This window comes from Antedon bifida, chromosome 3, assembly GCF_963402885.1.
Source record: "Antedon bifida chromosome 3, ecAntBifi1.1, whole genome shotgun sequence".
Classification (NCBI taxonomy): domain Eukaryota; kingdom Metazoa; phylum Echinodermata; class Crinoidea; order Comatulida; family Antedonidae; genus Antedon; species Antedon bifida.
In genome coordinates, this window is record NC_136228.1 from 23,662,978 (window position 1) to 23,680,716 (window position 17,739).

Consider the following 17,739-nt stretch of genomic DNA (forward strand, 5'->3'; position numbering starts at 1 on the left):
TCATACAACACTATTTTCAAATTATTGCTGTTTTAATTATTTCCTATTTTAACATTAATTTATTTAATCATTGTTAAACGTAAATATTCATATTTGTTTCTATTCCTCAGTATTCAATAACTTCAGATTGTTTTTTTAAACATTAAAAAAAAATTGTTTATATGTATTGCCTACCCTTTTACATTATTTCCTGTTATATACTGTTTACAAACATTGTTTACCTTTTATTATTGTTTTTGTTAAGTCATTATGTCTACCCATTGATATTGATTTTTAATATACCTCTGTACTTATTTTCTATCTTAAACAATTGTAAAAGATTGATTTTTTTCTTTTTCTAATAAACTTATGACTTTTACTACTGTTCTTAAAGTGTATAATGTATTCAGATGTAATTGTCAGTTTCAAGACTTTTAAAATTACTGCCATAATTATGCTGTTTATCTCGCTCCATAAACATTTTTACTTTTTACACATACTGTACATTTAATATACTGCATCTCATTTGAAATACTACATTGTGCATGTATGAAAACACATACTGTACATTTAATATACTGCATCTCATTTGAAATACTACATTGTGCATGTATGAAAACACATACTGTACATTTAATATACTGCATCTCATTTGAAATACTACATTGTGCATGTATGAAAACACATACTGTACATTTAATATACTGCATCTCATTTGAAATACTACATTGTGCATTTATGAAAACACATACTGTACATTTAATATACTGCATCTCATTTGAAATACTACATTGTGCATGTATGAAAACACATACTGTACATTTAATATACTGCATCTCATTTGAAATACTACATTGTGCATGTATGAAAACACATACTGTACATTTAATATACTGCATCTCATTTGAAATACTACATTGTGCATTTATGAAAACACATACTGTACATTTAATATACTGCATCTCATTTGAAATACTACATTGTGCATGTATGAAAACACATACTGTGCATTTGAGGTACTGCATCTCATTTGAAATACTACACTGTGCATTTATGAAAACACATACTGTACATTTAATATACTGCATCTCATTTGAAATACTACATTGTGCATGTATGAAAACACATACTGTACATTTAATATACTGCATCTCATTTGAAATACTACATTGTGCATTTATGAAAACACATACTGTGCATTTGAGGTACTGCATTTCATGGGAAACACTACATTGTGCATGTATGAAAACACATACTGTACATTTAATATACTGCATCTCATTTAAAATACTACATTGTGCATGTATGAAAACACATACTGTACATTTAATATACTGCATCTCATTTAAAATACTACATTGTACATGTATGAAAACACATACTGTGCATTTAATATACTGCATCTCATTTGAAATACTACACTGTGCATGTATGAAAACACATACTGTACATTTAATATACTGCATCTCATTTAAAATACTACATTGTACATGTATGAAAACACATACTGTACATTTAATATACTGCATCTCATTTGAAATACTACATTGTGCATTTATGAAAACACATACTGTACATTTAATATACTGCATCTCAAACACATACTGTGCATTTGAGGTACTGCATTTCATGGGAAACACTACATTCTGCATGTATGAAAACACATACTGTGCATTTAATATACTGCATCTCATTTGAAATACTACATTGTGCATTATGAAAACACATACTGTACATTTAATATACTGCATCTCATTTGAAATACTACATTGTGCATGTATGAAAACACATACTGTACATTTAATATACTGCATCTCATTTGAAATACTACATTGTGCATTTATGAAAACACATACTGTACATTTAATATACTGCATCTCATTTGAAATACTACATTGTGCATGTATGAAAACACATACTGTACATTTAATATACTGCATCTCATTTGAAATACTGCATCTCAAACACATACTGTGCATTTGAGGTACTGCATTTCATGGGAAACACTACATTGTGCATGTATGAAAACACATACTGTGCATTTAATATACTGCATCTCATTTGAAATATTACATTGTGCATTATGAAAACACATACTGTACATTTAATATACTGCATCTCATTTGAAATACTACATTGTGCATTTATGAAAACACATACTGTACATTTAATATACTGCATCTCATTTAAAATACTACATTGTGCATGTATGAAAACACATATTGTACATTTAATATACCGCATCTCATTTGAAATACTACATTGTGCATTTATGAAAACACATACTGTACATTTAAAGATGTATTGTCCCTTGAAACACAAAAAAATGAAGGTCAAAATATTCTAAATTTAAATTGGCCATATCAAAGTAATATTAAAGTTATTCACTTTAAGTCGAAAATTTGAGTCAAAAACAACAATTTTATGTAATTAAAAGCTAAATTAATTAATTACATTTCGTCTGGAAAATCGTCGCGAGTGAAAGTAAACAAAGATTTCAAACCACGAGTATACATTATGCATGATGCTAATTAGGATTGTTTACAACTCTTCACGGTTGAGAAGGTGTTTTCACACAGATCGCGAGGAAGTTTTATGAGTATGCATACAGAGTAGCCAAATAAGCGCGTTGCATTATGAGGTATGTTTTGATTGAAAACTTTGACTGGAAGTCAAAGTTATTTTTTGAACCAAAAAACGTCTGTATTTCAGTTAAATGATTTTTTTTTCGACTAATTTTTGGTGAAAGTTAATAACTATTATGATACTTCAAAATGAGCCACTTTTTTTTCGAAATCTTTAATTTTTATTTTTTTGGAATTTGACAAAGGGACAATACATCTTTAATATACTGTATCTCATTTGAAATACTACATTGTGCATGTATGAAAACACATACTGTACATTTAATATACTGCATTTGATGGGAAACACTACATTGTGCATGTATGAAAATACATACTGTACATTTGAAATACTGCATTTGATGGGAAACACTACATTGTGCATTTATGAAAACACATACTGTACATTTGAAATACTGCATTTGATGGGAAATACTACATTGTGCATGTATGAAAACACATAGTGTACATTTGAAATACTGCATTTGATGGGAAACACTATTGTGCATTAATATAACACTCCTACTTGAGATATTACATTTATAACATTTATAAATATCAATCATTGGGTTATTATGTTTTTAGATTATAACTTAATAATGTGTCTATAATCTGTTAAAAAAATCTTCCTGTAGTATACAGTACAGAATGGTACTACTGGTGCAAAGATATGTGGTATCCAGGTTCAATATTTATATTAATATTATAATTTCTAATCATTACTTGGGAAACACTGTAACATTGATTCCTCAGTAGTTTGTTCCAATCCGGGTCTCTAGTGATTCATAGAACCTGGCATGGAGTACTACAGTCAGGGGCGGTCGCAGGACTAGGTTGCCCAAGAGTCCAGGGCCATAATAGAAACCAAGCATTTACGCCACAGGTTTGTAATTACTACGGAAATTCGGCCTAATTTTACGGACGTAGAGAAATGAAAAAAAAATCCACTGACCGCCGTTAAATTGTGCGTGGTTAATTTTACGCTGCAGTCAGCAAATTTACATATAGACTCTTCCAACACTGGATTTCTTTAACAGACGTGGTTAATATATGCGCGCCTATGATGAAGTGGGATTTAAATTTTAATTTAGTGGCAGAAAAAAACATTTAGTATGAAATTAAGGGTGTTGCCCGGGCAACTGGGGCAACACCCCTGCTACTACTACTACTAGGCCTATCTGCATTATGATTAAAAAAAAAAAGAAAATGTCCCTTTTTTGTTAGACAACCAAATTAATAAAACGGATGTACTCTCTAGGCCTGGTGTATTCCTAATCAATTAATAACTTGTTTAGGTAGAGAGTGTTATTTATTATGACTATTTCTAAAATAGGCATAAAAACTAGGCTAGGCCTAGCCTAGGTCTACCGTAACCTACTTTTATTTTTAATTGAAGGGGAGTGGGAGTTAGTTTTGTTGTTGGGAATCGGACGACTCACGGCAACCTCCTTGGCCGTTTATCATCTTTCCTTTTTTCGCGTAAATTTTGTTGATATAAATTAATCATCCATCATTCATTGCTTATACTAGCAGGTACCATGTAGCATTTGGAGACACGTAGTCAATAACCATGGAGGTATAACCTCCATGCAATAACAGTGCCTTGGTAAATTTGCATAATATGCTAGGAGGCCTAGGCCCAGGCCAGGCCTCCTAACCAAAGATTGTATAGCGGCGCTATACAATCTTTGTCCCAGAGCCATATATATAAAGAGTTACGACATTGGATTATAGTCACGTGATATGCAGATCAATTTGTGTCAAACTTGTCTCCGTTACGTTAAAGGGTCTTTCACACCTGTTCCGGCACGGTTCCGGTCCGGCGAATCGAACATCAATGTTTCGTTTTCACGACGCTCCACGCGGCTATGCGCCAATCGATATGCGCGTAGCCGCGTGAAAACGAAACATTGACGTTCGATTGGATTTTCCGGCGCCGGACCGGAACCGTGCCGGAACAGGTCTGAAAGACCCTTTCATGTAAAGTATAGGAGCAAGAAAATACTTTAAACTTTTTCTTATATTTAAAAAAATGTAATTGCACATTTTACGGTGAAATATCGATGTGCACAGCGTACAGAAGTACTTGCGGCAAAGAATATTGCGCGCGCGTGCGCTAGTACATTATAAAGTTCGATTGATTGATTTTGAAACGAAACATCCCATAACTACGTCCTATTAATAGCAATTATGTAATATTTTCAATTCATAATGCATGCTTTGATGACTAAATAAAATAATAAAGTGTCGTGGATATATTTGTTAATATATTGAATAGGGTATGACCAATATTAAAATAATAAAGGCAAATTATTACAAATGAAATGATGAACGAGTCTCTGAAAGTTTGTGTCAAAAACACACAGAGAGCCATATACTGTATAAAAAGAGGGGTGAATTTGTGTGTTTTTTGTATTGGTTCATGCTTTGATGTATCCTGACTTGCATGTAGGCCCTAGCATTTATTCTTTTGTTATTATAGACACAATATATATATGTTACCAAATTAATACCATTAATAAAATTAATTACTAAAATAAAAACGGAATATAAGCGTTATTTCATAGACAAAAAAATCTAAAAATAATGCATGAACTATAGGAAAACGCTATACAAAAGAGACGCGCGCGCCCTCAGCGTGCGAATTCTTTGACACAAAAATGGCTTCTAATTTTCAATGTCGTATGGCTCTGTTTGTCCTAACTGTACGAAAATGATCATGGAATTTCGAAAAGCGTATCATGGCAACCATAGAACATTCCAACCGTTCTTTTCACCCTGCGTAGAACAAAAAGATGCATTTCGAACGTGCACGCATACGCGCTACTTATTATCTATATAAGCAGCGCATCAGCCACCTAAAAATCGACAGCAACCTGAGATTTCTCTCTATCAGTTGTTTTAACGTGTGAAGTGTATAGTCTTCACATAACGTGTTACTAAGCAAAATTCGAATTCGAAAACTATTCTAAGATTCTGTTTTAACCAAGCATGGCCACCAACAAATCGATTGAGCTTCAACAAGGCATCATGGACCAACCAAATGAAGAAGGGTAGGCCTAAGCCCATGCTTCTATTTTGGACTGTGAACAAATGTTTTGTTTGTTTTGTTCGGCCTAGAGGCTAGGCTAGGCCTAGGCTAGAGGCCTACTTACTAGGCCTAGGCATAGTACTACTTACTAGGCCTAGGCCTACCTAGGACTAAGCTAACCCAACTAGGCCCTACTAGTACTAGGCCTATTATAAAATGACAGGCCCTAGCATATAGGCCTAGCGTAGGCTAGGTAGGAGGCCTAGCCTAGTTAGGTTAGTACCCTACTAGTAGTACTAGGCCTAGCCTAGACTAGGAGGCTAGCTTAGTTAGCTTATTCTATAACTAGGCCTAGGCTAGGCTAGCCTCTAGGCCTCGCTAGCTATCTAGCTAGGCCCCTTTAATTTAGTAGTACTATAGGCCTAGTAGTAGGCCTAGGTAGTAGCCTACTAGAGAGAGTAGGCTAGGCCTAGTTCTGTATTTGGCCTACTAGGCCCTAGCTAGCCTAGGCCCTAGTTGGTAGGCCTACTACGAAGGCCCTAGGCCAGGCCTAGCCTACCCGTAATAGGGTAGCTTTAATTAATAAAGTGGTAATTTGTTATTTAAGGCAAAATCCTAGGTTATAGGCCTAGGCCTATCTACTCTATGCCTAGGCGTAGACCAAATTAGCAGACTAACCTCTAGTCCTATGCCGTGTAACTGTAGGCGTAATAAATAGTATTCTATTTCTAGCTTATGCCTAGCTAGGTCTAGCATACTAGCCTAGGCTAGAGGCCTAGGCCTACACGCCTTCTTTCCTAATCCTAGTCTAGTCTAGCTATCTAGGCCTAGGCCTAGAGGTCTGTGCGTAAAACTAAATATATAGCCTATCGCTAGTAGTAGGCCTAGGTTAGGCCTAGTACTAGTAGGATAAAGTACTAGGCTAGGTTAGGTAGTAGTAGTAGTAGTAGTATAATTAGTACTAATTAAAAGGTAGCCTAGGTCTAGCCTCTATCTACTAGTCCAAACTGTAGGCTAGACTAGAGAGAGACTTTCAACATAGGTAGGGCCTTGAAGCAGGCCTATTAGTAATATACTAGATAGGTAGCCTAGCTAAACTAGGTCTAAGCTAACCTAGGCATAATTAATAAAAATCTTATTCTTACTTCTTAGGCCTAGGTAATTAGGCGCTATAACTAGCCTACCTAGTAGATTAAGTAGGCCACTAGCCTAGACCTATTCCTACTGCCTATATGTAATAATAAAAAATAATAAATACAGCCATGGCCTAGACTAGGCCTAGTTCTTGGCTCTGCTGTAGTGAAGGTAAGCAGAAACGTGATTGTAATTTGTATACCAGCTCCTGAACTTACTAATACTAGGATAGTTTTTGTATGGCATAGCCCTGATAACATGCTGAGTGTAGGCCTACAAAGCTGATCGCTATTCTTTAGTACTACTGGAACTTGGTCTACTATTGAAATTATTATCGAATAATCTAGTGTAACTGTTATGAATTAATTATGTTTTGTTTTGAATTAAGTAGATCTCAACAAGATGTACCCCAGAAAGCAAGAAGAAAGTCAATATTTAGAAGGATTTGGACAGCAGTAATTCATCTTTTTTGATGAATCAGCGGATAGCAACTTGAGTTCGTCGTCGTCATCGTCGTCGTCGTTGTTTTTGTCGTCGTCGTCATCGTCATCATCATCACCACCATCATCATCACAATCGTCTGCGAGGCCACGGTCATCGACATTCGCGCTTTCTCCTGGCCAAACACTTGCCATACCAGGTCTATCACCTGGAAAGATCAGTCTCCCAAGGCAAGGTGATCGTAGTGCGGCGTCATCATCCTCGGCATCTACCGCTTCTCCATCCCGGTGTATTTAAAAAAAACCAACATCCGCGTTATCAACTGGTGAGCTTTCACAAAGGAAACGTTTGGGTAGTGTTCCATCATCTTCTTCATCGCAATGGCCATTGTCATCTGTAAGTAGCTTCGATAGTGCGTCGACAAGTAACACCACCACCTCACCAACATCCGTCCTTAACTGTAGAGATGCTACAGCAAAACTTTCGGAAATGCTTCCGCCTATGAGGTTGTTGGATAGCACATGCGTCTCTCACCTTTGTAATCCCGTACGTCTTGGGCAGGGAAGTTATGGACGTGTTGACTTGATGTCATCAAATCTTTTTCCAGGTCATCAACTCCTTGTCGCAGTCAAAAAAGCCTTTTTGGATAGCTATAACAATCCTGATGAAGCATGGTACCAGATGGTTATGGAAGCGCGTGTTATGAAGTTTTTATACGATCTACCTTCTGTTCCTCAAGTCTTTGGCGTTTTTCGCCAAGGTCAAGTATGTTGTATGGTACAGGAGTTTATTGGCAACATTCGCAGCATGTCCAGTACAACATTTCTGCAGGTATTGCAAACAGGACAACCTTCATTAAGTGCGCTTGAATGTATGTCTATGGCAATAGAAGTGGTCACTGCCCTCAATACCATCCATCAAAGAGGACTGCTTCACAATGACGTAGCGCTTAGAAATATCTTAATCCACCACGATGGAACAACATATAGAGCGAAGATTACAGATTTCGGGATGGCATGAGACTGCAATACCCAAGAGAACATAAGAAGTTAACCTTTTCATCGATGGACGAGGGCCTGAAGTTCCGACAAGATTATCCGGACTTAGCACCAGAAAAATATCTTAATGGTGCTTGCGATTCAGTTAAGGGTGACGTGTATTCCGTCGGTCATGCTTTGAAGATCATAGCACTAGCAATTGGAAGTAGGGAGATGATTGACCTTGGACAGGCAATTTTAATTAATTTCAATAAAAATAATATAATTATTAACTTAGTAGTTTTTTTTTTTTTTTTACCATATTTAATGAGGGTGATCCATCCAGCAATTGCTGATCATTAGGGACCCTCAGAGGTTCACAAGACAAACATATACACAAGATGCTCTACATAAACAAAGTCTTATTACAAGTCTTTGGGAGTGGAGTTGTAATTTTGTCCTTAGAAAAAATCCTGACATGTGACAGGATTTGAACCCAGGACTCTTGGAGTGGTAGCCAAGCATCATAACCACCAAGCCACAACTCCACTCGAAGTATTAATTTACGGTTGAGTCTGGCTTAACCTAGTTGAATTAAGCGTTTACACACAAATATTATTGTTTCATAGCTTGGTATTTTTTCCCTAGATTTACGGCAACCACCACAACAACAACAACAAGGTAAGTAATTAACCAATCATATATTTCGAGTCTAGCTTGTAACTGTTAAACCAAATATATTATGTTTGTTTATAAATTTATATATTTTTTTCTTTTCATGTACGACGGGAACTACGACAACCAAGGAATTAATGCAAGATAATGTTCTCAACATTTTAGGTAAAAACAACAACTTCGAGTCTAACTTGCGAAATTTTAACCATACAAATATGTATGTTTATAACTTTTATACACTTTCTTTTCATGTACGACAACTACCACATCTCATCACCAAGGAATGAATGCAAGATGATGCTCTCAACATTTTAGGTAAAAACAACAAATCACATGCAGTAAAACAAGTCTAATTTTAACCATAGGCCTAAAAATATTTATTTTGTTTTTAACTTTGTATTATATTATGTATTTTTTTTCTTTTCATGAATACTGGAACCTTTTTTTCATGTACCATAAAAATGGTTTTAATGAGTACTTCATGGGTACAGTACTTAATTTTCTTTTTTTTTTGTCAACATAATCTGTTGCTTTAGGTCTACATGTAACGGATTGAACAGAGTGGGCCTAAAGTATTCAGTATCGGGTAGTGCATTAGTAACAGAGTTGACCTAATCATAATTATTATGCCTAATAGATCAAACGATTAAGGAACTTCTTGTTTAATACAATACTGTTTGGTAGTTTAGAATACCATGCCACATAGTGCATTGATGTACACGATCTAGCTCATTTATTAAGCTGCATGTAGGTCCAGTGTACACATCTAGCTCGTGTGCACTTTAAAGAACCTAGTACATCTTTCGAGACGAGTAGGGGGTTACCCCGGTGTATTAGTACATCACAGCCACTGATCACCAACTGGGCCCTCTGGGAGACCAGTCTTTGACTGAAGAGGTTACCCAGTATAAATATAAAACAAAACGAAACAAAACACCGCGCTCGGATTCTTGAGGTACCATGAGAAAAATATCATGGAAAATGGGTTCAGTTGTAAAGCATACGAATCGTTCACACTGAATTCGTACGATTTGAGTACGTACATGATTCGGGTTTCAAATTCGTAGCGATGGATCAAGAAGCCATTTGTTTTCTGAAATCGTACGATTTTTTTCTTTCGTCCGATCAGCTTTGAGTATGAATGACCTTGCTTGACATCGGATATCAGATTTCTTGATCGATGTAAAAGCATGCCCAATGGTAGAAATATTTTTCTTAGGACGCCGGACCGAATCCGGACGCGATGTGAAAGTGGCTTAGGGGTTTCGGATTACTACGGATTTTGTAATTAGTAGTTTGTAATTACTATGGAAATTCGGCCTAATTTTACGGACGTAGAGAAATGAAAAAAAAAAATCCACTGACCGCCGTTAAATTGTGCGCGGTTAATTTTACGCTGCAGTCAGTCAATTTACATATAGACTCTTCCAACCTGTAATTTGATTACATTTTGTCTGGAAAATCGTTGCGAGCGAAAGTAAACAAAGATTTCAAACCATGAGTATGCATTATGCATGATGCTAATTAGGATTGTTTACAACTCGTCACGGTTGAGAAGGTGTTTTCACACAGATCGCGAGGAAGTTTTATGATTATGCATACAGAGTAGCCAAAGAAGCGCGTTGCATTATTTTGTCTGTATTTCAGTTAAATAATTTTTTTTTCGACTAATTTTTGGTGAAAGTTAATAACTATTATGATACTTCAAAATGACCCACTTTTTAGTCGCATGGACGCGACTCTATAGTTCACTATGTCGGTCGGTCTGTCTGTCTGTCGGTCCGGTATCACTATGCGTTTTAGCACGCGACTTATGGCTATTGGCATTGTTTTTTTTGGAGTTAGTCAAAGGGACAATACATCTTTAAGGTTTTGAAAGGAGGCATACAACTGACATAGGCCTAAGGCAATTATTGTGATAACTAAAACTTAAAATACTAGCGCAAAAAAATTGATGTATGCCATCCTATGACCTGATGCATTTACGCTTATATAATAGTGCCGAGTACAGTGTAACATTTCTTACTTTATATTCTTATTTTATTTTTAAAACCAGAAACAACAGCAGAAACAAATCCGCCACTTACAGCTTGGTTTAACCGTACAAAGGCAATTACACCACTTAAATTACGACAAAACAGATAGATTGGAATTAAAAATGTCGATATGGGGATGGGCCTGGACTAAACTATTACTTAATCTACTGATGTAACCATTTTTAAGAACATTGACTCTACTAAAGGGAACACGAAGGATATTGTTGTTTCTTAAATTACGGGCGGGAACACGAATACCGAAATTGGAGATAAAGTTGCAGTCAAAAATAGAATGAAGAAATTTAAAAAGAAAAATAAGATCATATGACATCTACGTAATGAAGAATAAAATGATCACCAATTTTTATTAATGAAAGTAACATTGAGCCATTAGAGCAATTTCTTTTCTTTCTTGTTTTTATTTAAATTCTTCTTGATACTGGGTGATCAGTATACAGACAGTAACGTTAAAAATACAAACACAAACAGAAGAAATTGACAACTTTTAACCCACCACACCTATCATTTAGCAGTATTCTAGGGAATTCGATCCAACTCGGCCCTAAACCGTTTCGGCCAAAGTCAAGTCGGCCCCTAGTCAACTCGACCCCACGTCAACTCGGCCTCAAGTGAACTCGGCCTAGAGTCATCTTGGCCTCACGTCAACTCGGCCAAAAACTAATCGGTCAACTCGGCCCCAATAAAGTATGGAACGCAAAAAGCGAAGCGAATTGATAAAAGAATAAAATAATTTTAAACATATTATTAGTATTTGGCCGAGTTGACGTGAGACTGAGTTGGTTTGAGGCCCAGATGACGTGAGGCCGAGTTGACTTGAGGCCGACTTGACTTGGAGCCGAGTTGACTTTGGGCCAACTTGAAGTGGGGCCGACTTGACTTTGGCCGAGACGGTTTAGGGCCGAGTTGACCTGCACCCATTCTAGGACTAGGACCTAGAACTAAAAACCACAATTACTGTACCTCAAAAATTTCAGATTGTTTCTTTGGTATATCGAATCTGTAGCTATGACTAAAGTACTAATGATATTATGGTCAAACACAATGTATCAACTTTCTTTCAATCTTTAAATATACAATTGATCAATTACATAAAATAGATATTTAATTTAATCTATACAATGAAATGTATAAACAACAAATTTGTAGTTATATACATGTTATATATATTATATTTATAAAAAAAACAGGCTATTTGTGAATACAACAGTTTTTACAAATAAAGAAAGTAATAATTCTACTATTATTTTAGAAGTCGCACTAAAAAGTGTAATATTGCAATTTCATTAACAATCTATTGTAATTACTTATTTTAAATTTAACATAAATTATGAATTTAAATGTGTATTACTATTATCCTGAGATGAGTAGTAGTAATTAGTCTTGTTTATTTTTAATTTCATTTATATGTAATTTTACTTTCTATGGACCAGAGATTTCGAAATAAAAGATTGAATAAATGAGTTATTATTATTATTTTGAAATATAAACAACCAAAGTCTTTACAAATTATCTACATTTCTTATTCATTGTTCACTTTCAGTAAATCACTGTTTTCTTGTAGCTTATTTTGAGGTCGTCTAATCCCTAATAATGAGTAAAATCTGTCCACTAGCATTGAAATGACATCTTTGTCAGGGCAAGGAATGAAGCCATGCTTTATTTCAGTGAAAGCATCCAACATCATTGCCACAAAGGCATTTAAAAGAACGTATGCAAATGTCAGAGTAATAAGTGCAAAAAAGAGTGACCCGATTAATGGGAAATAATAATATACCTCTTCCATCACTTCAGAGCCACCTACCATGATGACAGCTATGTTTTCCAAACAGCTAACCAGGGTACTAAAATCGTAAACGATGGGCCCAAAAATTAAATATGAATATGTAGCGAATGCCATCATTGCAATGCTAATTGTACAGAAATAGCTGAATGCATTTGATGAAATTTGAGATATCGTGTTGCTCATGAGAAATATGCTGTTGTTGAAGCGTAGCATTTTTAACAATTTGAGAGTAGTACCAACAACAACAATTGATATTACATAGCCAAACACTTGGTGATGTATTGCTACATCATTAAAGCTTATAAAAATATTTGTTGTTTTGTTTATTTGTTCAAGGGCTATGTTTGCAAGTGCTAAACGAATGTTGTAAAGCACAACTGCAATTAAGGATGATGTAATGTTACATAATGTTAAAATGCTCCATGTGTTAAAGTATTTCAAACCACGCTGATAAAATCGTGCAACTTCTTTGTACATCATAAATATAAGTACGAAAATATAGGAAATTTCAAGAACCAACACAAACATTTGTAGCTTGGATGTGAATCTATAGAGTCTCATGACAAGAAACTCACTGGATGCTATGAGAGCTCCTGTTCCGGGAACTTCAAACAATAGTGTACACACGCAGAACAAGTTCACATCGGCATTGTATAAAGTCCACTCTATAAACACCGCTCGAGTGTGCTTGTCAAACCATTTAGATTTTTGCAAAGTTCCTAATATATTATTGGCTGTACTTATATTGCCCCTAAGCTCTGCAATATGACCACCACGGTCATACATGTGAAGTTTACCCACAAAGTAGCTGCCTTTGGCTTTATGTTTGTGCTGAAATGACCAAATGCCTTGGCCTGGGATATGATGACCTGTAGTTGACCAAGGTTTAGTGTAGGAGCGTTTATCCAAATTGTGCTTAGTGAGAGGACTTGTACACTCAGGTATCAAAGTTGAGTTTATTACTCTTGGTTTAGAGCACGATTCTAAAAAAAATAAATAAATTTATAGACGTTATTTTATAAAATATATTTATCACATTTTAGAATGCTTATCAAATAGTAACATTAGTCATCACTTGTAGTTCTATCTATGGAGCCATAATTCATAGCACACAACTAAACTGGTAGGAAGAAAGATTTTAGTTCATCACCAGAGAGTGGATCTGTGCAAAATATGTGCATCAAAATATGTTTGCGGATATTTGGTGATTCTATGACTCAACCCTAAATTTATGCATACTGTAAATTTCCTATTGACTTTATGTGAGTTATATAGGTGACATTATGACATTATGGGACACACCTGACAATGTAGACAAAATGAAGATAAAGGTAACATTTGCAACAAATAATTGCCAAGCAAAAACATATGATGATAATATTGGTCATCATTTGTAGTTCATCAATGTAGCCATCACAGGACCGTAGCCAGGATCTGCCAAGTGCAAAACTAAATATTTGGGTCACTGCCCTGCCTGCCCACTGCCTTGCATTTTTTTTATGTTTGCAGTCGGTTAAGGGGGGAGGGGGGGGGGGGTTCAACATGTTTTGGTGATTTAGATTTTGTAAAGAATCTTTAGACCAGTTAGCTTCCGTAAAAAATTGCAACCTAGCAATGTCGTATGTTGTTCTGGATACATGACATTTACTTACAACCTCTTACAATTATAGTGATAAAATAAAAAATATACAAAGCAAATAGAGTAATACAATAAAAATAAAAGCAAATGAAACGTGATTGAGTCAAAGAATAAAGGCAGATGCCTTCATCAACTGGCTGATCGGAAAATTGCTATCCACTATTATTTTATCTTGCTCTGGATTCTCACAACTTGCCAAGAGCAAACAAACAGTCTGAGCAAAGGAGTAGTACCTGGTAAAACTCTAAGCTGTCTTAGCCGAACTGTGCCGACAAGCACTGAGCTTGTATTGCTTAGAAACTCTGAATTTTGATCAAACCAGGCTGGTCCAGCTGTTTCCCTCAACCACTCAAATAGATCAACAAAACTGGAAACCTATACAGGTTTAAAAAAAAAAAATCATTTAGGTAGGCCTTTGTCAAAAATGTGCTGTAGGAGAAAATGATTTTAACAATTGAATTCCAATCTATATATTTTGATGTAATACATTACCATGCTATAATTAAAATAAGGTACTGATAAAATCTATTTATACCAAATTCACACTACAAAAATCATTGTAACAAATTATTATTGTTAGTTCGAGAAACCTATGAATAGCAAAATTTACTTTCCATAATTGCTATTATTATCTATGCAATCCCAAGAGCTTTTTTTTTTTTTTTTTTTTAAAACCATATTTAATGAGGGTGATCCATCCAGCAATTGCTGATCATTAGGGGACCCTCAGAAGTTCACAAGACAAACATATACACAAGATGCTCTACATAAACAAAGTCTTGTTACAAGTCTTTGGGAGCTGTGGAGTTGTAATTTTGGCCTTAGAAAAAATCCTGACATGTGACAGGACTTGAACTCAGGACCCTTGGAGTGGTAGCCAAGCATCAAAACCACCACACCACAACTCCACTTCTAAACAAAATAAATAAAATTTTACATTTTCACGTCATAGATTTTGCTTAAATTTAGTACACAAAGAGCCCCCTAGACACAAACTTTCGGAGGTTACAGAACATTTTCCACTACATGACACACTATTGATTGGGACAATACATACTTCCGGATAGTATGGGAGGCCATTTACAAAAGAAAGAGAAAAAACCTTCTCTGAACTGTGATATAGAAGGACTGGAATGACCGTCCTTCTATATGGAATCTTCTGACTGATGTCATCAGGTCATAGAAGAATCCTCATAAACACTACTGATTAAAACACATAAAACGTGTCGAAAATTCGAGGTATGCTGAATTTTGTGCTGTAAGTTTGCTTAAAAAACATTTGATATTTTAACTTTCATTCGAACACACTCTCATCTACGTTATCGAAGGACAGAAAAATTAAGGAATCAATTAAGATAAGGAAACATGGTAACACAATTAGCAGATGGCGGTTTGAAATTACCAAAAATATATAACAACTTGCAAATAAAAAAAAACCTCAATAGGCAATAACCAATTATTAACGAGGTTCCTGCAGTAGGCAATATGTATTAACAAAATGATAATATAACATAAAATAAAAGGCTTTACCTCATCAAGTGTATCAGTAAATGTATCTTGAATAATTTTATTAAAATAGAAAGAATTTGGATCTTGCTGTGTGTAGACAATTTCCATAACAAGCCATACCAGTATCAGTTGTCCGACGAATTCTCGTAAAATTGAATGCAACTTGAAGTCTGCTTGCCGCTTCTTGCGCGCAATTTCAATAGCCTGAATTGGTGGGGGACTGTAGTGCTCCATGTTGTATTTACAACCCACTGTTTGATGGTGTTCGGACTTAACTGAAAAATGGAACACAACAATTATTTGAAAAATGGAGGAAATACCATTTTAAACCATTGTTTGAAAAATAATCTTCATCATGGTGTAATAAAATGTCATATTTATTTTATTGCTTTTTTATAGCACTTCGCATAGTGAATTAATTATATAATAGATATCAATAAAATACATCAATGAATATAAAAGTTCTGATTGCAACTTTTTCATTCTGCCGGCACTTTGGATGATCACACCCAAATGCAATGATTTTATTAATACTTATCTTTAGTGATAATGATATACTGTATAGTGACTTAACTTGGTAGAATAAAAAAACAGATACTATATATATAATTTTAACAGATCACAAACCAACAATATAAATACATTACCTATATGGAAGTTCTTAAATAACTGCACACCAACATCTTCTTTTTCTTTCATCCTAAACAACAACGAGAGTAGTGCTGCTATAAAAATCATCTTAGTTGGCTGGATAACAAAGATGTTTTGAAAGAATGCAATCAAGATGGACATCAACCAGTCTAAGGAGCGCTGTTTTCCGTATTTCAAACCATACAACATAATAACATAAGCCGAGACACCTTCACATGAAAACAAGATGAACCAAGCAAAATAGATAATCCACCATGGCAAGCAGCCATGTTTTTTGTTAGATTCTATACCCACAGCTTCAGGTTTTCTCTCAAGTATCATTGTTGATTTACATTTGCAAACTGCTTGCTTTCTGTTAGACTCAGCTGTGTCAGACAAAGAAAAAGCACTATATTCAGAGTTGTCATTGGACTCAAAAAAATACAATGGAATATCGGAATCATCATCAATAAGACCTTCAATCTCTAGCAGTACTGCTTCTTCTTTGTCGCATCTTGCATTACGAAACAATGTTACGGTAAAAAAATTGATTGGAAACACTAAAATGCTACACTCAATGCCAATTATGATTTCTCTCCAACTAATTTGAAACTTCCCAAAATCAAGATCTTGTGTATCTGGATCATCAGGAACTCCATAAAACATTATACTAGTAAGCATTGAAGTAAAAAGAACTGAAAAACAGCAGGCAATACGTTGCAGTCTTGTAAATGAGGAACGTGCAGGTCGTGTGATGACAGAGAACCAGAGATGTCCATCCCGAAAGTCTTTCATTGATTTAATCAAGAATTGATTATGAAATAAGTTGAGTTCATCTTTGGTAGCTGCTAAAAAAGTTTGGTCAATGACACAGTCGCCAATGTCTACTGCCAACCAGCTCTTGCAGAGAAAGTACCAACACTTTTCACTGTCTACTTCATGAATCAGTATACGACTCAGGTACCTGAAATAAATAATATTTTAACTTGGGAAAATTCAGAATTAATAGTCTTGCAGCAAATTGTTTACTTTTGTTGATTGTCATGTAACTAGAGGTCATGAATACAAGTTGTATAAAAGCAAGTTTAAATCAATGATCAAATATGATCAATATTATTATTACAGTTATTTGTTTAATATAACAATTGTTTTTCGCACCCGGATCCCTCGAACGTCTACAAAGTATTAAGCTTGTTAACCAACCTATTACTATCAAGCAAGTACAGTATAAATTGTTTATAAGATTGCATAGACCGGAAG

General features: G+C 35.1%; 2 protein-coding genes across 2 annotated transcripts in view; one reads left to right on the forward strand and one right to left on the reverse strand.

The window, feature by feature from the left end:
- Positions 1-7,698: 7,698 nt before the first annotated feature.
- LOC144838319 (discoidin domain-containing receptor tyrosine kinase B-like) lies at positions 7,699-8,229 on the forward strand. The gene has a single exon (XM_078693656.1). It carries the CDS (start codon positions 7,699-7,701, stop codon positions 8,227-8,229), a length of 531 nt encoding a protein of 176 aa, XP_078549782.1.
- A 3,932-nt stretch (positions 8,230-12,161) lies between these two features.
- LOC144838320 (polycystin-1-like protein 2) overlaps positions 12,162-17,739 on the reverse strand; it is a 54,349-nt gene continuing 48,771 nt past the window's right edge. The window contains exons 14-17 of the mRNA XM_078693657.1: positions 16,497-17,443; positions 15,871-16,124; positions 14,574-14,715; positions 12,162-13,684 (exon numbers count right to left, since the gene is read on the reverse strand). Of these exons, the coding sequence (XP_078549783.1) occupies positions 12,438-13,684; positions 14,574-14,715; positions 15,871-16,124; positions 16,497-17,443 (2,590 nt within the window). The 3' untranslated portion in view covers positions 12,162-12,437. The remainder of the gene's footprint in view (positions 13,685-14,573; positions 14,716-15,870; positions 16,125-16,496; positions 17,444-17,739) is intronic.

What these genes read in the sequence shown, in the direction of transcription:
- LOC144838319 (XM_078693656.1), top strand. Translation starts at nt 7,699, where the DNA reads ATGCTTCCGCCTATGAGGTTGTTGGATAGCACATGCGTCTCTCACCTT.